This window comes from Ranitomeya variabilis, chromosome 2 (genome assembly GCF_051348905.1).
Source record: "Ranitomeya variabilis isolate aRanVar5 chromosome 2, aRanVar5.hap1, whole genome shotgun sequence".
In the NCBI taxonomy this organism is placed as follows: domain Eukaryota; kingdom Metazoa; phylum Chordata; class Amphibia; order Anura; family Dendrobatidae; genus Ranitomeya; species Ranitomeya variabilis.
Window position 1 is genome coordinate 225,008,536 of NC_135233.1, and position 25,075 is coordinate 225,033,610.

At 41.7% G+C, this 25,075-nt stretch overlaps 1 protein-coding gene across 1 annotated transcript in view; it reads left to right on the forward strand.

Moving 5' to 3' along the window:
- Positions 1-16,390, forward strand: part of BGN (biglycan) — a 101,762-nt gene extending 85,372 nt beyond the window's left edge. Inside the window, exons 5-8 of the mRNA XM_077283790.1 lie at positions 346-456; positions 3,318-3,411; positions 4,471-4,609; positions 15,600-16,390. Coding sequence (XP_077139905.1) covers positions 346-456; positions 3,318-3,411; positions 4,471-4,609; positions 15,600-15,797 — 542 coding nt within the window. The 3' untranslated portion in view covers positions 15,798-16,390. The remainder of the gene's footprint in view (positions 1-345; positions 457-3,317; positions 3,412-4,470; positions 4,610-15,599) is intronic.
- Positions 16,391-25,075: the final 8,685 nt, after the last annotated feature.

Below are 25,075 nucleotides of genomic sequence, written 5' to 3' on the forward strand. Positions count from 1 at the left end.
CGATACCAGCGATGTTTTACAATGGTAACCAGGCCCTGCGCTTAGCAACCTGATGTTTACCCTGGTTACCCAGGGACCTCGGCATCGTTGGTCCCTGGAGAGCGGTCTGTGTGACAGCTCTCCAGCGACCAAACAGCGACGCTGCAGCGATCAGCATCGTTGTCTGTATCGCTGCAGCGTCGCTTAGTGTGACGGTACCTTTAGAGGGCCCAAAAGGTCACTATGGCCCATATGAGAAGACCAATAAAGACCAGTGATAGTTGTGGCACCTTTGGAGATTTTGCTTTGGAGCCTACAAGCTTCAAATCATGCCACTGATTGTGAATTGCTTTTTTTTTTCTTTAGAAATGGGAGGAAACCCACTTGAGAATGGAGGTATTGAAGCAGGAGCATTTGATGGACTGAAACTCAACTACCTTCGTATTTCAGAAGCCAAGTTAAGCGGAATTCCTAAAGGTAATAATATCTGGAGTCCTTCAGCACAGAAATCTAGAAAAAAAAACTAAATAAAAAACGTCTTGTATGTGTCGATCTGTGACTGGAGAAGGAAATATCCTGAGAAGAGCCAACAGCTTGTACCAATAAACCATCTCTATCTCATGTGTCATCACAGATCAGCCATATTGGAGACGAGCACATGTTTAAAAGCTTTGTGGTTATTGATAGAAGGTGCAAGGAACATTTCTAGGCCATATACGAGTTATTTAATAATCTTCTTATCTAGGGCTCTGCAAAAGTGTAGACATCAGTTCTCCGTCAGTGTCTGAGATGAGGATCCAACATACTGTAGGTTGGGTGTGCAGATTTATTTTAGTTCTATCCATACAATCCATCCATAAAGACTTCTATACTTTAAAACATATGGCTCAAAAGCAGAAAAATGCGCCTTCAATATTAATAAGCGTGTGTCAAGAGCAAGGGCATAAGTACAACGTAACATAGAGGAAGCTCATGTGACTGGTTTCCAGCCTCCGGAGAGAGAAGGTCCAACCCAATGTGGTGTCACCATGGATGGTAAGGACCTACACCCATATCCTTTCTCTGCACGGCGATAATGTTTTTAAACAAGGGAACAATTTGGGATCATGGTAAGGATATGGATTGGGCAAACAGTCATCAAATTTTTCTATCTTAGGCTGGTTTCACATTTGCGTTTTTTGCCACTGCGTTTTAGCGCAAAAAAAGCATGCGTTTTTTTCCTATATTTAACATTAAAAACGCATGCTTTTTTTGTATGCGTTTTGCCACGTTTGACGACGCATGCGTCGTTTCTATGCTTGTGTTTTTTTGCGGAGATGCAACATGTAGTAATTTCTAGAGGCTTTTTTTGCGGCAAAAGAACGTATTGCTGTCTATGTAAACGCATGCGTTTTTAAGCACATGCATTTGGTTGCGTTTTTAAACGCATGCGTTTCCATAGAAAAAAACAAGAATACACACTGATAAGCCACCCCCCACCATCAAGGTGATAAAGGGATCCAAACCCTAACCCTAACCCTACCCCTAACCCTAGGGATCCTAACCCTAACCCTACCCCTAACCCTAACCCTAGGGATCCTAACCCTACCCCTAACCCTACCCCTACCCCTAACCCTACCCCTAACCCTAGGGATCCTAACCCTACCCCTACCCCTAGACCTACCCCTAGGGATACTAACCCTAACCCTACCCCTAACCCTACCCCTAGGGATCCTAACCCTACCCCTAACCCTACCCCTAACCCTACCCCTACCCCTAACCCTAACCCTACCTTTAACCCTAGGGAACCTAACCCTACCCCTAACCCTACCCCTAACCCTAGCTATTTCTATTTATAGTGGGTTTTCTTGTTGATTTTGATGATTGGCATCTGTCACACACTTCTCAGCATGCGTTTCAAAAACGCAAACGCAGGAAAAAACGCATGTAAACGTGGCGAAACGCCGCGGGTTTTTTTACCGCATGCGAAAACGCATGAGTCTAAAAACGCAGCGTTTTTAAACGCAAATGTGAAACTAGCCTTAGGCAGCTATAGGTGTGGCTGTGCCAATTAGCACCAAAAGGAGGCCTAGTTTAATCTTGGTCCCCCCTCCTTTATATCCAGACAAGAGCAAGAAATCCCATATGGGGAAAAAATATGCTTCTAACAAAGGCTTGTCTCTGCTTGTCCAACACCGACCACCTCTAGGCCTTAAAGGAGCAGAATGCAATGCCAAAGTCAGATATGTTGTTTCAGATTACAGTTTGTTCACACAGGGGTGTACAAAGAGCAAAAGTGACCTCATTACAAAATCAAAATGAGTTTCTTTTACTGGTTCTTGTCAAAACACCCTATCATCCCTGAACTGGATCGGACAGCACTTATTGCATTATCTAATCCTATTCATTGAAGGACAAATTGGGGGCAGGACACTGTGGCCATTCAAACAGAGGGAAATTACTACCTTTAGCTTCCTCATCATTGACCCCTTGGGCAATGTAAAGTAAGTTGCACTGTCTACAGACTGCCTGGACTAAGTCTACACTGTCTACAGACTGAATGGACTAAGTTTACACAGTTTATAGACTGCCTAGACTAAGGTTACACTGTCTACAGACTGTCTGGACTAATGTTACACTGTCTATAGACTGCCTAAACTAAGGTCACACTGTCTACAGACTACCTGGCTCAATTTACACAATCTAGAGGCTGTCTAGATTAAGGTTACACTGTCTATAGACTGCCTGGACTAAGGTTACACTGTCTATAGACTGCCTAGACTAAGGCTACATTGTCTATAGACTGCCTAGGCCAGGGGTCTCAAACTGCATTCCTCGAGGGCAGCAAACAGGTCATGTTTTCAGGATTTCCTTGTACAGCACAGGTGATAATTTAATCACCTACTCATTATGTGTGTAGGTGATTAAATTATCACCTGTGCAGTACAAGGAAATCCTGAAAACATGACCTGTTTGCTGCTCTTGAGGAATGCAGTTTGAGACTCATGGCCTAAACCAAGGTTACACTGTCTACAGACTGCCTGGGCTCAGCTTACACTGTCGGCAGGCTGCCTAGACTAAGACTACATTGTCTGTAGACTGTCTAGACCAAGGTTACGCTGTCGACAGGCTGTCTAGACTAAGTTTACACTGTCTATAGACTGCCTAGACTAAGTTTACATTGTCTATAGACTGCTTAGACTAAGGTTACATTGTCTTCAAGCTGATTAGTCTAAAGGTTAGTAAATAAGTCTCCTTGTTTCCATCTCCACCTCCAGTATCATGTGGTATACTTGTTTTAGGATGTTCTTGAGTCATAACTTGACTTTGCACCTAAACTAATGTGTTATATTTGCCAGGTCTACCAAGCAGTCTAAATGAGCTCCACCTTGACCATAACAAGATTCAGGCAATTGAGATGGGAGATCTAAGCCAGTATAACAACCTTTACAGGTAAGTTATAAAGCTTAGTAAACTTGTCTTCCTTATGACTAGCCCAAGTGTCTCCTATTATGCTTATAATTTTCACATTTGGGCACCACTGACTTGAAAAACATTCTGTAAGATACAAAGTAAGACATCTAGGAATAGAAATCTAAGATGGGTTCAAGTGCTCCACTGAGCACCATTGCACCTTCTTTGGGGAATTGGTAAGGGTTCAAAGTCTCAGACATTCACCCCTCACACTCCATGCTACCAAATAGATGTACACCGCTCAACTGTCCCAATCTTAGTCCTACAGATCTGATTCTGGCATTGGAAGGAGACGGCCGGGCTACAAATGGACCCTAGTTCTTCTAATAAGGGGCCTTTTAAAGTCTAACTTTAAACCATTATGCTGTACATGAATTGAATTTCATAGGAACTCTGTTATGAAAAAAGTTTGATCAAAATTACACTCCAGGACAATCTATGCCCAAACATTAAAGCAACATGTCTGTATTATTGTTAACATTTTATCTGGCTGGAAATAAATCTTCCCATCTACCATGGGATTGACTGAAAGGAAAATAATTATTCAGCCATGCATATGAGCAAATAAATTACAACTAAACTATAGCTAAATAAACCCACGTTTCCTGCCCTCGCTCTCAACTCTTGCGTTTATATTGCAAGAATAAATTCGAGACCTGGAGAATTCCCAACAGGCCTGGAGAAATAACTAATATTGTAGAAACGCCACTACCACAACACAAGTTCTTCAATCCCCCTAACATCTTCCGATACGATTCATGGTCCCAAACTTGGGCCATAGGACAGTTCAGTGTAAGATCTGAATGGTTTCTAGTCAGACTAGTCTTCTGCTATTTTCATAGTTGGCTTATGTTGGGGGTAGGAAAGTTGGATTACAATCCTTATAGGTCCCTGAACCTTGTGGAACCCATCTTCTTAAGAGAACAAATACTCAAAACACAACTTCAGCAATTGCCATAACTAGGATAAAAAAAAATGTTCACCACCTTGGCTTGTTTTTCCAATCTGACAAAGGTCTCCGTTTATGCGATATTCTAGGCTAGGACTTGGATTCAATAACATCAGAGCGGTAGAAAATGGCAGCCTTTCATCCCTTCCCACTCTCAGAGAACTTCATCTGGACAACAACAAGCTCTCGAAAGTTCCTCCAGGACTTCCTGACATGAAATTTCTCCAGGTGAGATAAAACTAGCCAACGATGGTGATTTTGAGAAGAGGGCCTTTAAAACTCTTACACTCGGGACACGAGTAGTGGGTCCCAAGTCAAAAAGAAACTTCTATATGATGACCCAAAAAATAAAAAAAAGCTCATATTGATGACATCTTATCCAATAATTATGTGCTAGTTATAAGCTGCATAAAGATCACTTGATAAATCATAAACCGAGATGCTGTCTGTCAATTTGAGACACACATGCGACCTCTTATAGCTAGAGAAGTCATTAGATTGGGAATTTTGGAGTAAAAAAAGGGTCATGGGAATTTTGGTAAAGATGTTGGGTATGGTATTAAGAGAAGGTTCTTGTGCAAAGTCTACATCATGACCACCATCCTTTCACCAAATATATAGAGAAGTCTCATTTAGCGGAAACATACAGGACAGACTGTCTCCTCCTGGATTCAAAGGCGTAACTTGAAGACCCAAGGTAAAATCCCTAACCAGCCTCTCCTCACTTTATCATGTGCTACAGTTAGGTCCATATATATTTGGACAGAGACAACATTTTTCTAATTTTGGATATAGACATTACCACAATAAATTTTAAACAAAACAATTCAGATGCAGTTGAAGTTCAGACTTTCAGCTTTCATTTGAGGGTATCCACATTAAAATTGGATGAAGGGTTTAGGAGTTTCAGCTCCTTAACATGTGCCACCCTGTTTTTAAAGGGACCAAAAGAAATTGGACAGATTCAATAATTTTAAATAAAATGTTCATTTTTAGTACTTGGTTGAAAACCCTTTGTTGGCAATGACTGCCTGAAGTCTTGAACTCATGGACATCACCAGACGCTGTGTTTCCTCCTTTTTGATGCTCGGCAGGCCTTCACTGCGGTGGTTTTCAGTTGATGTTTGTTTGTGGGCCTTTCTGTCTGAAGCTTAGTCTTTAACAAGTGAAATGCATGCTCAATTGGGTTGAGATCAGGTGACTGACTTGGCCGTTCAAGAATATTCCACTTCTTTGCTTTAATAAACTCCTGGGTTGCTTTGGCTTTATATTTTGGGTCATTGTCCATCTGTAGTATGAAACGACGACCAATCAGTTTTGCTGCATTTGGCTGGATCTGAGCACACAGTATGTCTCTGAATACCTCAGAATTAATTCAGCTGCTTCTATCCTGTGTCACATCATCAATAAACACTGGTGACCCAGTGCCACTGGCAGCCATGCATGCCCAAGCCATCACACTGCCTCCTCCGTGTTTTACAGATGATGTGGTATGCTTTGGATCATGAGCTGTACCACGCCTTAGCCATAATTTTCTCTTTCCATCATTCTGGTAGAGGTTGATCTTAGTTTCATCTGTCCAAAGAATTTTCTTCCAGAACTGTGCTGGCTTTTTTAGATGTTTTTTTTTTAGCAAAGTCCAGTCTAGCCTTTTTATTCTTGATGCTTATGAGTGGCTTGCACCGTGCAGTGAACCCTCTGTATTTACTTTCATGCAGTCTTCTCTTTATGGTAGATTTGGATATTGATACCTACCTCCTGGAGAGTGTTGTTCATTTGGTTGGCTGTTGTGAAGGGGTTTCTCTTCACCATGGAGATTATTCTGCAATCATCCACCACTGACCAGTGTTGTCTTCCGTGGGCGCTCAGGTCTTTTTGCATTGATGAGTTCACCAGTGCTTTCTTTCTCAGGATGTACCAAACTGTAGATTTTGCCACTTTTTTCTTTTTTCGCAGCTTAAGGATGGCTTGTTTCACCTGCAAGGAGAGCTCCTTTGACCGCATGTTTACTTCACAGCAAAACCTTCCAAATGCAAGCACCACACCTCAAATCAACACCAAGCCTTTTATCTGCTTAACTGAGAATGACACAACGAAGGGATTGCCCACACCTGTCCATGAAATTGCCTTGGAGTCAATTGTCCAATTACTTTTGGTTCCTTTAAAAACAGGGTGGCACATGTTAAGGAGCTGAAACTCCTAAACCCTTCATCCAATTTTAATGTGGATACCCTCAAATGAAAGCTGAAAGTCTGAACTTCAACTGTATCTGAATTGTTTTGTTTAAAATTCATTGTGGTAATGTAAATAACTAAAATTAGAAAAATGCTGTCTCTGTCCAAATATATATGGACCTAACTGTATTTATGCCTCTGGACCTGCGTGCCTCCGCAGCGCCCCCATTAGCCCAGTTTGTACAGAATGACTCCCCCCCAATATACGGAGATAGTGGCGGACATATGTAAGAACCAGCTGACGTATGACTTCGCGTGGAGGCTCGGGGCCACCTTCATTCCAACAAATTGGGCTTACGGTACAAAACCTGACACATTGAAATTAAGTTGAACTTTTCCTCTGACTTGGTGTCAGGCATGCAGCGGCCATTTATTGATTTCCCATGAAGCCGCAGATTGCAGACAACATCTATTACAGCTCGAGTCTTAACACCAGGCTTTGCAATTAACGAAAAGGTCAGAGTTGTGAGCTGCGCGTTGTCGGGACCACAGGGGAGGCTGTAGTGTTGGAAAGCAGGAGGATCTGTAAAGGTAAAAGCTTTGAAATTGCTGCTAAGGGAAAGGCGATTACTGAAATAACTGCACCGGGTAGAAAAAAATGTAGTTCACTCATTAACTGGTACACGGCATACGCAGCGTTCGTCATACCATCATATACATGGCTGCAGAACATGGTGGTACTTTTCGAAGAATAAGAAATGAAACCTTTACTAATTGCTACAAGCTTATTTAGTCATCAAATTAATCTTTGTGAATACAGCATGGGAGCACTACATGTGGTGAATATGTTCCTGAAAAGATCTATGTGACATGTAACCTGACATCTGTAGCTGTAAAAACCTGTATAGGAAATCATGTAGGTTCCAACTATCAGGGGTCTTTAATAGTATCGGTCTTGACATATGGGTCACAGAGACCGTTTAGGCCCATTTAGATTCCAGGGCCCGGGTGTGACTGCTTCCGCTAAAAACCTAAACCATGCAGTATTTGGAGTAAGCTTTCCCACCTACAAAGAATGGAGAGGTCTGTAATTTTTATCCTAGGTACACTTCACCTGTGAGAGACAGAATCTAAAAATAAAATCCTGAAAATCACATTGTATGATTTTTACATAATTAATTTGCATTTTATTGCATGAAATAAGTATTTGATCTCCTACTAACCAGAAAGAATTCTGCCTCTCACAGACCTATTAGTTTTTCTGTAAGAAGCCTCCTACTCTGCACTCATTACCTTTATTAATTGCAGCTGTTTGAACTCGTTACCTGTATAAAAGTCACCTGTCCACACAATCCATCACACTCCAACCTCTCCTTCATGGCATGGTCAAGACCAAAGAGCTGTCTAAGGACAACAGGGACAAAATTGTAGACTTGCACAAGGCTGGAATGGGCTACAGGACAATAGGCAAGCACTGTTGGCACAATTATTAGAAAATGGAAGAAACACAAAATGGCTGTCAATCTTCCTCGGTCTGGAGCTCTATGCAAGATCCCGGATCGAGGGGTAAGGATGATTCTGAGAAAGGTCAGTAATCAGCTCAAGACTACACGGGGGGACTTGGTCAATGACCTGAAGAGAGCTGGGACCACAGTCTCAAACATTACCGTTAGTAATACACTACGCGGTCATGGATTAAATTGCTTCAGAGCACGCAAGGTCCACTGCTCAAGCCAGCACATGTCCAGGCCCATGTGATGTTCACCAATGACCATCTAGATAATCCGGAAGAGCCATGGGAGAAGGTCATGTGGCCAGATGAGACCAAAATAGAACTTTTTTGTATCAACTCCACTCGCCGTGTTTGAAGGAAGATGGATGAGTACAACCCCAAGAACACCATCCCAACCGTGAAGCATGGTGGGGGAAACATCATACTTTTGGGGTGCTTTTCTGCAAAGGGGACAGGACGACTTCCCTGTATTGAAGGGTGGATGGATGGGGTTAAATATCACAAAATTTTGGTCAACAACCTCCTTCCCTCAGTAAGAGCATTGAAGATGGGTCATGGCTGGTTCTTTCAGCATGACAATAACCTGAAACACACAGCGAGGACAACTAAGGAGTGGCTCCTTAAGAAGCATTTCAAGATCCTGGAGTGGCCTAGCCAGTCTCCATACCTGAACCCAATAGAAAATCTTTGGAGGGAGCGGAAACTCAATATTGCTCAATGACAGCCGTGAAACCTGAAAGATCTGGAGAAGATCTGTATGGAGGAGTGGGCCAAAATCCCTGCTGCAGCGTGTGCAAACTGGGTCAAGAACTACAGGAAACTTCTGACCTCTGTAATTGCAAACAAAGGTTTCTGTACCAAATATTAATTTCTGTTTTTCTATTGTATGAAATACTTATTTCATGCAATAATATGCAAATAAATTATGTAAGAATCACACTATGTGATTTTCTGGTTTTTATTGTTAGATTCTGTCTCTCACAGTTGAAGTGTACCAACGATAAAAATTACAGATCTCTCCATTCTTTCTAGGTGGGAAAATGTGCAAAATCAGCAGTGTATCAAATACAGTTGAAACCAGAAGTTTCCGTCCACAATATATAAAAAGATACATCTGCATGTTTTTTTCAATATCTGACATGAAATCAGAATAAACCTTTCCCGTTTTAGGTCAATTAGGGTTACCATAATTATTAATATTTGCCAAATGCCAAAATAATGAGAGAGAGAATAGAAATAGAAGACTTCCTGCACAGGAATCCTTTTTCAGTAAAAAATGATTTCTTTATTTAAACACCTTCAGCGATAAAAATCAACATCATGGGGCCCCCCATAGGCCTGATGCGTAAAAACAGTCCTTCCTCAAAGGCCTTTCAGGAAGGATGGTTATTACTGGATCCGAAACGCGTCAGGCCTATGGGGGTCCCCATGATAAATAAAGAAATAATTTTTTACTAAAAAAGGATTCCTGTGCCGGAAGTCTTCTATTTCTATTTGCACACATGTGGTAGTCAGCCACTGATCTCCAGGCACAGACGGTCTCAGGTATATTTTGGTGAGCAAAGTTTTCTTATCCCCTTTGCTATGTTGTTAGAGAGAGAGAATGTTTTAAGGCATTTTTATTGCTTACTGGAAAGTCAGACTACATACATTTCATTAGTATTTGGTACTATTGCCCTTAAACTGAATGACTTGGGTCAGATGTTTGGGAAATCCTTCCACAAGCTTCTCACAATAGTTGGTCAGAATTTGGGCCCATTCCTCCCGACAAAACTGGTGTAACGGATATAGGTTTGTAGGTCGCCTTGCTTGCATCTGCCTTTTCAGTTTTGCCCATACATTTTCAATAGGATTGAGATCAGGGCTTTGTGATGGCCACTCCAAAACATTGACTTTGTTATCCTTAAGCCACTGTGTTCCCATTTTGGCAGTATGCTACGGGTCATTGTCCATTTGGAAGCCCCATTTCCATCCAAGCTTTAACTTCCTGGCTGATGTTTTGAGATGTTGTTTCAGCATTGCCATATAATCTTCTTTTCTCATGATGCCATCTATTTTGTGAAGTGCACCAGTCCCTCCTGCAGCAAAACGACCCCACAACATAATGCTGCCACTCCCATGTTTCACAGTTGGGATGGTGTTCTTAGGCTTCCAAGCTTCTCCCTTTTTCCTCCAAATCTAACAATGGTCATTATGCCCAAAACGTTCAATTTTAGTTTCATCAGACCACAGGACATGTCTCCAAAAATTAAGGTCTTTGTTCCTGTGTGAATTTGCAAACATTAATCTGGCTTTTTATGTTTCTTTTGGAGTAATGGATTCTTCCTGGCAGAGTGGCCTTTCAGTCCATGTTCATACAGCACTCGTTTCACTGTGGATATTGACACAGTCTTGCCAGCTTCCACCATCATCTTCACAAGGTCTTTTGCTTTTGTCCTTGGGTTGATATGCAAATATCAGACAACATGTTCATCTCTGGGACACAGAACCAGTCTCCTTCCTGAGTGGTATGATGGCTGGACATTCCCATCTTGTTTGTCCTTGCGTATAATTGTTTGTACAGATGAACGAGGCACCTTCAGGTATCTTGAAATTGTACCCAAGGCTGAGCCAGACTTGTGCAAGTCCACAATGCTCTTCCTGATATCTTGGCTGACTTCTTTAGACTTTCCCATGATGCTACACAAAGAAGCAGTGTGTTTCAGGTGTGCATTAAAATACATCCACAGGTGAATCTCTAATCAACCCACATGTTGCCAAAAAACCTATAAGAATCTTCCAAACACATGACATCATCATATGGGCAGTCCAGAATTGTTTAACCCCTTTCTGACATTGGACGTACTATCCCGTCGAGGTGGGGAGGGCCTGTATGACCACCGACGGGATAGTACGTCCAGCGCGATCGGCCGCGTTCACGGGGGGAGCGCGGCCGATCGCGGCCGGGTGTCAGCTGACTATCGCAGCTGACATCCGGCACTATGACACATTAACCCCAGGCACACTGCGATCAAACATGATCGCAGTGTACCGGCGGTACAGGGAAGCATCGCGCAGGGAGGGGGCTCCCTGCGTGCTTCCCTGAGACAGTCGGTACAAGGCGATGTACTCACCTTGTACCGAGCGTCTCCTCCCTGCAGTCCCCGGATCCAAAATTGCCGCGGGGCTGCATCCGGGTCCTGCAGGGAGTACTTCCGGGTCCACAGCAGGCGCTGGTAAGCCTGCACGGCTGTCTGTCAGATCGCTGATCTGACAGAGTGCTGTGCAAACTGTCAGATCAGCGATCTGTGATGTCCCCCCCGGGACAAAGTAAAAAAGTTAAAAAAAAATTTCCACATGTGTAAAGAAAAATAAAAAATTCCTAAATAAAAAAATATATATTATTCCCATAAATACATTTCTTTATCTAAAAAAAAAAACAACAAACAATAAAAGTACACATATTTAGTATCGCCGCGTCCGTAATGACCCAACCTATAAAACTGTCCCACTAGTTAACCCCTTCAGTGAACACCGTAAGAAAAAAAAAAACGATCCAAAAAACAACGCTTTATTATCATACTGCCGAACAAAAAGTGGAATAACACGCGATCAAAAAGACGGATATAAATAACCATGGTACCGCTGAAAACGTCATCTTGTCCCGCAAAAAACGAGCCTCCATACAGCATCATAAGCAAAAAATTAAAAAAGTTATAGTCCTCAGAATAAAGCGATGCCAAAATAATTATTTTTTCTATAAAATAGCTTTTATCGTATAAAAGCGCCAAAACATTAAAAAAAAGATATAAATGAGACATCGCTGTAATCATACGGACCCGAAGAATAAAACTGCTTTATCAATTTTACCAAACGTGGAACGGTATAAACGCCTCCCCCAAAAGAAATTCATGAATAGCTGGTTTTTGGTCATTCTGCCTCACAAAAATCGGAATAAAAAGTGATCAAAAACTGTCACATGTCCGAAAATGTTACCAGTAAAAACGTCAACTCGTCTCGCAAAAAACAAGACCTCACATGACTCTGTGGACCAAAATATGGAAAAATTATAGGTCTCAAAATGTGGAGACGCAAATACTTTTTTGCTAGAAAAAGCGTCTTTTAGTGTGTGACGGCTGCCAATCATAAAAATCCGATATAAAAACGCTATAAAAGTAAATCAAACCCCCCTTCATCACCCCCTTAGTCAGGGAAAAATAATAAAATTAAAAATATGTATTTATATTCCATTTTCTCATTAGGGCTAGGGTTAGGGTTAGGGCTAGGGTTAGGGCTAGAGTTAGGGCTAGGGTTGGGGCTAGGGTTGGAGCTAAAGTTAGGGGTAGGGTTGGGGCTAAAGTTAGGGTTAGGGTTAAAGTTAGGGTTAGGGTTGGGGCTAAAGTTAGGGTTAGGGTTTGGATTACATTTACGGTTGGGATTAGGGTTGGGATTAGAGTTAGGGATATGTCAGGGTTAGGGGTGTGGTTAGGGTTACCGTTGGGATTAGGGTTAGGGGTGTGTTTGGATTAGGGTTTCAGGTAGAATTGGGGAGTTTCCACTGTTCAGGCACATCAGGGGCTCTCCAAAGGCGACATGGCGTCCGATCTCAATTCCAGCCAATTCTGCTTTGAAAAAGTAAAACAGTGCTCCTTCCCTTCCGAGCTCTCCCGCGCGCCCAAACAGGGGTTTACCCCAACATATGGGGTATCAGCGTACTCGGGACAAATTGGACAACTACTTTTGGGGTCAAAGTTCTCTGTTATCCTTGGGAAAATAAAAATTTGGGGAGCTAAAAATCATTTTTGTGGGAAAAAAAAGATTTTTTATTTTCACGTCTCTGCGTTGTAAACTGTAGTGAAACACTTGGGGGTTCAAAGTTCTCACAACACATCTAGATAAGTTCCTTGGGAGGTCTAGTTTACAATATGGGGTCATTTGTGGGAGGCTTCTACTGTTTGGGTACATCAGGGGCTCTGCAAATGCAACGTGACGCCTGCAGACCAATCCATCTAAGTCTGCATTCCAAATGGCACTCCTTCCCTTCCGAGCTCTGCCATGCGCCCAAACAGTGGTTCCCCCTCACATATGGGGTATCAGCGTACTCAGGACAAATTGGACAACAACTTTTGGGGTCCAATTTCTCCTGTTACCCTTGGGAAAATACAAAACAGGGGGCTAAAAAATCATTTTTCTGAAAAAAAAAGGAATTTTTATTTTCACGGCTCTGCGTTATAAACTGTAGTGAAACACTTGGGGGTTCAAAGCTCTCAAAACACATCTAGATAAGTTTCTTATGGGGTCTACTTTCCAAAATGGTGTCACTTGTGGGGGGGTTTAATGTTTAGGCACATCAGGGGCTCTCCAAACGCGACATGGTGTCCCATCTCAATTCCAGTCAATTTTGCATTGAAAAGTCAAACGGCGCTCCTTCTCTTCCGAGCTCTGCCATGCGCCCAAACAGTTGTTTACCCCCACATATGGGGTATCAGCGTTTTCAGGACAAATTGCACAACAACTTTTAGGGTCCAATTTCTTTTCTTACCCTTGGGAAAATAAAAAATTGGGGGCGAAAATATCATTTTTGTGAAAAAATATGATTTTTTATTTTTACGGCTCTGTATTATAAACTTCTGTGAAGCACTTGTTGGGTCAAAGTGCTCACCACACATCTAGATAAGTTCCTTAAGGGGTCTACTTTCCAAAATGGTGTCACTTGTGGGGGGTTTCAATGTTTAGGCACATCAGGGGCTCTCCAAACGCAACATGGCGTCCCATCTCAATTCCAGTCAATTTTGCATTGAAAAGTCAAATGGCGCTCCTTCCTTTCCGAACTCTGCCATGTGCCCAAACAGTGGTTTACACCCACATATGGGGTATCAGCGTACTCAGGACAAATTGTACAACAACTTTTGGTGTCCATTTTCTCCTGTTACCCTTGGTAAAATAAAACAAATTGGAGCTGAAATAAATTTTGTGTGAAAAAAAGTTAAATGTTCATTTTTATTTAAACATTCCAAAAATTCCTGTGAATTAAACTTCTTGAATGTAGTTTTGAGCACCTTGAGGGGTGCAGTTTTTAGAATGGTGTCACACTTGGGTATTTTCTATCATATAGACCCCTCAAAATGACTTCAAATGAGATGTGGTCCCTAAAAAAAAAATGGTGTTTTAAAAATGAGAAATTTCTGGTCAACTTTTAACCCTTATAACTCCCTAACAAAAAAATATTTTGGTTCCAAAATTGTGCTGCTGTAAAGTAGACATGTGGGAAATGTTACTTATTAAGTATTTTGCGTGACATATCTCTGTGATTTAAGGGCATAAAAATTCAAAGTTGGAAAATTGCGAAATTTTAAAACTTTTCGCCAAATTTCTGTTTTTTTTCACAAATAAACGCAAGTTATATCGAATAAATTTTACCACTAACATGAAGTACAATATCTCACGAGAAAACAGTGTCAGAATCGCTAAGATCCGTTGAAGCGTTCCAGAGTTATAACCTCATAAAGGGACAGTGGTCAGAATTGTAAAAATTGGCCTGGTCATTAACGTGCAAACCACCCTCGGGGGTAAAGGGGTTAAAGGCATAGTAATCTTAGTGTACGTAAACTTTTGACTTTGCAGTAAATAATAAAAATGCCTTAAAACATTCTCTCTCATTATTTTGGCATTTGGCAAATATTAATAATTATGGTAATCCTAATTGACCTAAAACAGGAAAGGTTTATTTTGGTTTCATGTCAGATATTGAGAAAAACACGCAGATGTGTCTTTTTTTTTTTAGAGTGGATGGAAAATTCTGGTTTCAACTGTACTTATTTTCCACACTGTACATGCACACTTATATATACAAACATATACACATATTCACAGTTATGCACAGATACATACACACATATGGACATAGAGGCAGATGCAGAAACATTCTCATTCAGACATACATACATTACAGATTTAGATACTTTACACACTGAAAACACTTTCATACATATAGAGACACATAGACAGCCATACTTATACCTTAGATACACACACACACACACACACACGCACAAAACATAAGCATATGCCATTACACAGGTACAGTTTATGCCAAAAATCTCGGCCACACAGGAGAGGGGATGGTATAGTTAAAAAGGAGCCTCTTGCCAGTTCTATGTTGACACCACCATTTGCTTCCACTTTTTTTTATTTTGTAGAGAGATCCAGGTTCTCATCGCCCATTAAATGAGAACATCTTACCTATCTGGGCCAGGCACTCCTCTGTAGAGGCTCTACGGCCATCACGTGGGCTGCTTCTCCCATAATGATGGTTTTGGGTGGGCTCCGTCAGGCGGAGAACCTTATGTGATGGCCTTCACTAGAGTGTATCTGGTGGGTCCTTCAGATCTAGTGGTGGCCTTTGAAGCTATTTCTCATTTTGGCTTTTTGAAAAATGTATTGAGCGTTGGACCCACCTTTTTTAACCCAACTATGGTCTAATTAGCCATAAAAGCCATCCTATATTGTACAGTTGGTCAATCATCATTACTTTGGCTTCTATCTCCAACAGGTTGTCTACTTGCACTCAAACAACATTACCCAAGTTGGAGTCAACGACTTCTGCCCCGTGGGATTCGGAGTGAAACGCGCCTACTACAATGGCATCAGCCTCTTCAACAACCCTGTACCTTACTGGGAAGTCCAGCCGGCCACTTTCCGCTGCGTTACCGACCGCCTGGCCATCCAGTTTGGAAATTACAGAAAGTAAAAACAGAAGGAGGATTATTAAAAGGATCAAAAGAAAGCGAGAGAGAGAGAGACACGTCAAAAACAGAAGAGTAGAACTAAAATAAAAAATTGTAACAAATAAACCCCATGATACTCAATAAGAGGGTGTGTAAGGCAGTCATTAAATCCCACGCTTTAGGTATCCTTCCTGTCCTGCCCGAATTCTGGCCCAGCCGTATAAATAGCCGGAATGGATCGTCAGGTAGGCAGCAGCTGCACTAAACTTGTATAGCCACAATTCTGTATCCCCGTAATGGAAAGCTTTGTAGTCAGCCTGCAGCTTCCCAGCTATGGCACGAACTACAAGTCCCAGCATGTTGCCACAGAATGCCAATTTTTTTTATATATATAATGCACTAAAAGTGCAAATTGTAAGACATTAGTATCCACACTCTCTAGAGGTCGACCGGAGAATGTTACGAGACCGATGTCATGGTGCCTGTCAGCACTCAAAGAGTTAATCTCCCTCGATATAGTCAAGCAGCAATGCATTGGGGGGAAAAAAACCATAGGACCAGCGTGGGCATTGGTAAATTACTTGACAGTTTCAAAATAAAATTTACCACCCCACAGAACTCGGCTTCGGTCATCAATGTTGTCAACTAGCACGGGGCTCATCAACGTCACAAAAATATGGTCTCTTTACGCTTTGCAGAGCAAGGCGAGGCCGTGAAAGAGTTATAACTCTCTCCATGGTAGAAGTGTAATAACCTGCCTGGACCACCTTTATGAGTTCAGTGATGGGGCGTGGGGTTTGGGGGAAGGCGATTTATTTATCCATAATTCATGCAGGATCATGTGTTAACCGCATGCAGTAGTAGTGGCCTTTATGGTAACGCTGTGCCTTGTAAATTGCTGGCGGGAAGACGCGGAAGGTACAAATGGTTATACTGCCATCTACAGGAAACATATGGCATTACACACAAGCGATATACTGTATGTATGAACATACACATTATATATATATATATATATATATATAAACACACACATATATGCACACACACACACACTCACATTATAAAAAGTATATATATGTATACACAAAAAAATGTATATATATATATATATATATATATATATTCATACACACACATATACAGTATATACACACGTTCATATGCATATATGTATATACATCACCTAATATCACAGATGTATGTGCTTGTATTTCTTTCTTTTTTTTTTTTTTTTACATACAAGTGTGTTGTCTTTTTTTTTAACTTTCTTGTAGATATTCCAAAGCAATAAAATCAGTGGTGGATAATACATTTGTATAATTTTAGGAATTTGTTCTGCACTTTAATTACATCAGCATTTCTAAGCAATCAAGTTATAAAAAATGGAAAATAGTCTCGCTTTATCTGCTCCCCATTAAAAAAGATAAACACTCGACTATAGTATCCCATTATCCATTACTACACTGTAAGGAACATGGCTTTAACCCCCCTCCAAAAAAAAAGAAAAACAGAATAAGGGGTTATCCAGGAAAGTATGCTATATGGAGTTCCAGGACCCCAGTGATGAGAAGGATATGTGCCCGAGATTACTGCTTTTTGTGTCAGCGACCGCTGCTGGTACTGCTTGTAGCTCAAACAAAGTAGTTTAGCTGCAATACCAGGCCCGAACACATGGATGAGAGAGGCGCTGTGTCAGATACTTCAGTAAAATGACCTCAATTGTCACTTCTGGTCCTTTGTAACTGATGATATGTCTTAAGGGAGACGTCCCTTGAACAACATATATTACTAGTTCACAAAATAAGTGATGAATGCATGATCCCTGTGGGGCCAACTGCGGGCTGGGACCCCAACCGATCCCCTGATTGAGTAGAGTGGTAGTGATAATATGCGCCATATAATCTCTATAGGAATGCTGGACTATGCTGGAAGGCGGAGGGGGGCACTGTTTAGCCGGCAGCGCGGTGTTAAATGTTACAGCTTGTCGATATGTGTCTTTCCTCTCTAGATTGTTGTGTGTGACCTTTCCTGTAATCCTTCATATTGTGATGTAGATAAAGGTTCATTTTCCAACAATGACTGAGTGCTGATCATTCTGCTGAAAGCTGAAATCTGCAACTGATTGCACATGCTCACTACTCCTCTCTTGACAAAGGGGAATTTGGGGGCCCATTCTCATGATTGATGGGGGGGTCTAGGCAGCCAGACCCGCCACAGAGATAATCTATGTATTGTGTAGACATGTTATACATATTTATTATGGAACAACCACAACTTGAAATAAAAGATGCATAGTAAGAATCCCCATCAAGGATAATACAGAGTCTTAATTCTCTATCTCATGTGCATAAAAGGGTCTGGAGTGAAGTAATCTAACTTTTCCAAGCTTTCTCAAGTTGAGAAAGGTCTGAAGCATTAACCATCAAAATCATTGGGCATCCATCATTTTGTATGACCACTCGTGACGTCTTCGATGCCGAAGCAGAAGGTCCTCTCCACTAGCTCAGCAGGTCCCATCGTGGCATTTACCAAAGCAGAATTATGCATTGAAAGCTGATCCATCCTGCGGTCCACCATTGTTTATACCTGAATCACAAATGTAAATTGGCAGATAGTCTGCGTCCCAGAACCACATATGGTTCCATCTAGTAGGATAGAGCTTTGGCTTTTTTGGCAACTTCTTCAGATAGAAAATGCTGCTCTCGGAAACCACATACTGATCTGGTAATTACTTTCACAATAAACTGTTTTCCCTTTGACTAAATATTACAAGGATAATCCCTTCTGTTTCCTTTTTTATGAATCACATTGTGGTAAAATAGTGATGCTCGTTTTGGGATTCGTTTCAATTCCTCTTCTAATGGAGCTCCAATGTACTGGTAATGGTTATGACTGCATCTTCCAATAGGTCCATTAGTGGTCCGATGGTGATGGTATTTCATTGTTCAAATACCACCAGTAAAATATTCTCAGCATGAATCATCAGATTAGTCCACAATATCCAGGTTGATGGTGATGAACAAGGTGGTGAGGAAGCTCAAGTGCACCAGAGCTACCATCACCCAGGTTTGGATTCAGATAATCGTGCTCTTTATGGTCAAGAGAGTCTTGTAAATGAATCACAGCATGATTCGGCTGATCACCAGAACAATAACATTGGACAGAATATGGAAGGAATCGGAGAGACCCAGCTCACCACCATCTCTAACTTCATGAAGGACGAAGGTAAGGCACAGCTTCCATAGAATACTCATTTGGTAAAACTTCAACATCCACTCGAAACTCCACTTGAAATTACAGGTGGGGAAGAAGAATAGTGGTCAGACCCCAGTAATGGTGGTGGTGATGTCTCTCTCATTGGGCGTACAAACGATCAAAGAAACCAATGTAGATACAATTGGGTCTACAAGTAAAAAAAGATGATGTTCTCCATGGGTAATAATAATAATAATAATAATTTTATTTATATAGCGCCAACATATTCCGCAGCGCTTTACAACTTATAGAGGGGACTTGTACAGACAATAGACATTACAGCATAACAGAAATCACAGTTCAAAACAGATACCAGGAGGAATGAGGGCCCTGCTCGCAAGCTTACAAACTATGAGGAAAAGGGGAGACACGAGAGGTGGATGGTAACAATTTCTTTAGTTATTTGGACCAGCCATAGTGTAAGGCTCGGGTGTTCATGTAAAGCTGCAGGAACCAGTTAACAGCCTAAGTATGTAGCAGTACAGACACAGAGGCTATTGACTGCATAAAGTGTATGAGAACATGATGCGAGGAACCTGATTATGTTTTTTTTTTTTTTTTTATTAGGCCACACAGGGATAGTTAGGTTAATGCGTTGAGGCAGTAGGCCAGTCTGAACTCTGAACAAATGCGTTTTTAGGGCACGCTTAAAACTGTGGGGATTGCGGATTAATCGTATTAACCTAGGTAGTGCATTCCAAAGAATCGGCGCAGCACGTGTAAAGTCTTGGAGACAGGAATGGGAGGTTCTGATTATTGAGGATGCTAACCTGAGGTCATTAGCGGAGCGGAGGGCACGGGTAGGGTGGTAGACTGAGACCAGAGAGGAGATGTAGGGTGGTGCTGAGCCATGGAGTGCTTTGTGGATGAGGGTAGTAGTTTTGTACTGGATTCTGGAGTGGATGGGTAGCCAGTGTAATGACTGGCACAAGGTAGAGGCATCGGTGTAACGGTTGGTGAGGAATATGATCCTGGCAGCAGCATTCAGGACAGATTGGAGCGGGGAGAGTTTGGTAAGAGGGAGGCCGATTAGTAGAGAGTTACAATAGTCCAGACGAGAATGAATAAGTGAAACAGTAAGAGTTTTTGCAGAGTCGAAAGTAAGAAAAGGGCGAATTCTAGAAATATTTTTGAGATGCAGATAAGAAGAGCGAGCCAGTGATAGGATGTGGGGGGTGAATGAAAGCTCGGAATCAAGGATGACCCCAAGGCAGCGGGCATGTTGCTTGGGAGTAATGGTGGAACCGCACACGGAGATGGCAATGTCAGGCAAAGGTAGGTTAGTAGAGGGAGAGAACACGAGGAGTTCAGTTTTTGACAGGTTCAGTTTCAGATAGAGGGAGGACATGATGTTAGAGACAGCGGTAAGACAATCACTGGTGTTTTCTAAGAAGGTCGGAGTGAAAGCAGGGGAAGAGGTGTATAATTGGGTGTCGTCAGCATAGAGATGGTACTGGAAACCAAATCTACTGATTGTTTGTCCAATAGGGGCAGTATACAAAGAGAAGAGGAGGGGGCCTAGGACTGATCCTTGAGGAACCCCAACAGTAAGGGGAACGGGAGAGGAGGAGGAACCAGCAAAACATACAGTGAAGGATCGGTCAGAGAGATAGGAGGAGAACCAAGAGAGAACGGTGCACGGGTACACACGGGTACACACGGGTACACACAGGACTACTCTTAGGGTACTTCAAAGCGGAGGATCATAGCCTATATGCTATAGAACAGCCAGTGTAGATACTACGGGACTCATAAGTAAATAGACAACCTGCTTTTTAAACATTGCCTCTATCCCCTTGATACAAATGCCAAATATGCATATTAAAACTTTGTCGCTCATCACTTGCTGTCTTCAAAACCTTAATCCAGTCGGGAATCGAGTCAATGAGGTCTGCTGTCTTCACCTTTGAAATGTTGGCCTTCTTGACATTCAAAAACTCTGAAAGCTCTTCACTGGAAGGAAGAATTCATGAACATTGTCTCTTTGCATGATCAAGCATATCTCCAACATGTTCTATGAGTTTCATGACAGGTGACTGTTTGGCACATGAAAGCTTCTAGATACCTTTCTGCCTGCCAATATGGGTCTTTTTAGCCTCGTGGAAAGGAGATCCACCTACTATGATTAGAGTAAACGTTTTGTTCAGCAGTCCACATAATATTAGGCGACTCAATATTTTTATGGTTGCTAAATGAAACACACACTTTGGGATGCACATTACTTTTTTAATTCTTCATCATAGAATTCCACAGTTGAGGTTCAGAATATGAATATTACGTAAACAATCTTTGTAGCTACTATGGAGTCCATTGGTGATCAAATTGTGATTAACATTGGAGATTCAGCAATTCTCTTCTTATGGAACTCCGAAGTGAAGGACTGGGATGGGCATCTGCCTTCCTTTTGGGTGGTATGGTCTCAAAATGCTCCTCGTCTTCATGGTCAATACTATCTTAGCATGCCTGTGAACGGTAATTGGTACAGACATACAATATTCTTCTTGGGCAGATGAAGTTTTAGGGCCTCCTTGTATGGAGGTATAACAAGGATGAGCATCAAGAGGAAGTCCCATTTTATTTCTGCATTTTTTATGCCGGTTCTTAAAAGGATCAAAAAGTTTCAATTCATTGATATACCTTGGAAATGATCAAACCAATGTTGCAATGAATGGATAAATTAAAATTAAAATATTGACTTTCATTGTAAGAATAGAACTTGGTAAGTTAAGTAGCTCAGCTAACACTGTTTGACATTGACCTTTGACTAGTCATCTACTTCTAGGTTCTCAGCCAATTTACGCATACCCAAGGTGATACTTGTCAGGAGTAAATACCTTTCCTGAGCTCACGCTGTGCTTTTAATGTAAAGCAAAGTAATGGACACCATCTTGGGGGTACTTTGCTATAATTTATTGAGTAGGGAGGGGGCTTTAACTTCGTATCGGTAATCTAGAACACAGCCAAAGAGTAAACCACATAGGAACAGATGCTTTTCTTCCATGCTTCTGCTCTGTTACACACCCGTACATTTCAATCACTCGGATCTGGGTAAAGCATTTCCTCCGAGGAAACTTTACCGTGCTCCAGGGTTTTTTGAAGGAAGCATTATACTCAGAAGATTACAATATGTGGGTGAAGCCAAACATTCCTCTAGACTTCTTGACATCTGTTCTTTCGTTGGTCTTTTGACAAGCCGAGCAGATGTCAAGGTGTCTACAGTTAATGACTTTCTCATACTGCCTCCCTTCTATCTTGTTATACCTTGCCATGAATCTCTGATGTCAGGGGTTTTGGTTCAGCCTGGCAGCAAGATTTTGCAGCAGAGATATAGTATGTAAAAAGTGTACGTACTAATGCAATTCAACAACTCGAAAACTGACATCTGTGCATTTAATATTGGCTCCAGATCATCGCATTTATTTACATTTTCATTATTCTCTGGCGGTCATTGAAGTAGTGCTTAGAATGGTACAGGAAGAAAGGTAAGATAATTAGTGACAACTTCACCCCCCAATCTACTGATCAAAAGGTGTCATGGGGACCTATAGTAAAATGGGCCCCATTTCACCATGACTGGAGAGTTTAATATGTAAATCACCTCTTCAGAAAGGAAGCGGACTGGACCTCGAGCGCTACCTATAGGATGTAGCAATTCTAAAAGTCAATATTGACCTTTTAACAAGCCTTGCCACATGCCTTAGGGTACCGTCACACAGTGCCATTTTCATCGCTACGACGGCACGATTCGTGACGTTGCAGCGTCGTATGATTATCGCTCCAGCGTCGTATACTGCGGTCACACGTTGCAATACACGGCGCTGGAGCGATAATTTCATGACGTATTTGCGATGTAGAAGCCGTTGGTTACTGTGCGCACATCGTATACAACCTGTGTCACACGATGCAATCATGCCGCCACAGCGGGACACTAGACGACGAAAGAAAGTTTCAAACGATCTGCTACGACGTACGATTCTCAGCGGGGTTCCGGATCGCAGTAGCGTGTCAGACACTACGATATCGTAACGATATCGCTAGAACGTCACGAATCGTGCCGTCGTAGCGATGAAAATGGCACTGTGTGACGGTACCCTTAGGATAAGAAACCAAACCAGAAACTTTATTTGCAGACACGTTTCAGGGTGTTTATCACTCATCAGTGTAAAACAGTAGGTCTGATTTGATTGGGTGAGAGGTCTATGACAGGAGGTCTAAATGGGAACGTTTCTCTTTGTGGAGAGCGGCAAGTCGGAGTAAGGAGACTTATAGGCCCTGTGATGCTCTTCTAGGAATTTAAAGTATTTGCAGTTTTGGTGCAGTCAGCTGCAAACTCCAATGACTGCCATGATGTGGTCCACTTTTCCCGATTGTACGCTGCCCTATAGAAAGTTACATACTACTAATTATCTAAAGGGTTGGTTAACTACCATGCAGACAATGATTCTCAGGCTGACTCGATCGTCCACCCTATTGGGGGTGTAAAATTAAGCATGGCTTAAAGGTATGAGCACCTAAGGATGGTGGACTGTGATTCAGTGATCCTACCTCTGAATACACCAATTGCATCATGTGTATTATTTCTTGCGTCTTTTGTATATACTGTGTACCATGTGTAGTAGTGTTATAAGTAATGTACAGTGTAGGATGTGATAACGTATAGTTATAGATAGTTGACAGTATTTTAGGTAATAACATTAGGTTAAGCAAGAGTTAGTGTTTGGGACTAGCCCATAATGGGAAGGGCTTAGTGTTAGGACAAGTGACTGCTTCCTGTAGCGTTGAAGCTGGGTTGTGATGACCTAGGGTGAAACAATGTGCCTCACTAACCCTAGAGTAGAGGAAGGATACTGTGTTTAAACGGGAATGCTGTAAGCTTTAGAAGAAACGACCTTGGGACGTTGCACCCGCTATCCCTTGTACATATCAGTCATCAATTTATCATTCAGTAAAGACTTTATTTCTGAACAACGGCCTCCTTTGTTGAACTGTGGAATCCATTATCCTGGCCAGCCAGCAGCCTGCACGGGCGTAAAGTCTTCACAGGACAAATCCACACACCCAGCCAGGACCCACAATTTAATGTAGAGCGCCAGGTTGTAAAGGAAGAAGAGTGCCTACAAATACATAAGGAAGGAATACACTAACCCAAGTATTGAGTCCCCATTCTATTCTACATGTCATGCAAATACACAGGCGGTGGACATACACAAGCTTCTCCAGTCATGTATTAGATGGCAAATAAAAACCAAGATATAGTTTTGCATCAGATTGGAAATCACTGTTCTATACCCAAGATCTAAATTTCCTTTAAGAACGAGAGGCCCCTGTCTAGGAATCACTCTAGGGTAAAAGGTACCAGACCCTAGATGAGGCAACGAGCTTGGGGGCTGTCAACAAGCTATTTAGTTATAAACTGAATGCAAAAGTGGTATTATTACTTTTGAAGGGGACACTCAGCGAGTATTATTACTTTCTGAGCGGGCATTAATGGAACATTACTATTTTGTAAAGGGAGTACACACAGGTAAAGATGAGCAGATATTCTGAAATTCGAATTCACGGAATTCCGAATGCCGAATTTTCCCAAAACATTCAATTGGCGGCGAATAAATTCTCACCAATCTCATATTGGAAAGCTTGTAATTGCTCATAAAATACAGTACATGTGGATGAGAAAAGAGAAAGAGAACCCTGCTGACGATAAGAGCTTACAGTTTACATGAGAGAGGACCCCGCTGACCATAAGGGTATGTGCACACGTTGCGGATTTCTTGCAGAAATTTCCTGAAGAAAACCGGAAATTTTCTGCAAGAAATCCGCATTTTTTTTTTTGCGTTTTTTTTCCGTTTTTTTCGCGTTTTTTTAGCATTCTGCAAGCGTAATTAGCTTGCAGAATGCTAAAGTTTTCCAAGCGATCTGTAGCATCGCTTGGAAAACTGACTGACAAGTTGGTCACACTTGTCAAACATACTGTTTGACAAGTGTGACCAACTTTTTACTATAGATGCAGCTTATGCAGCATCTATAGTAAAAGAGAGAATGT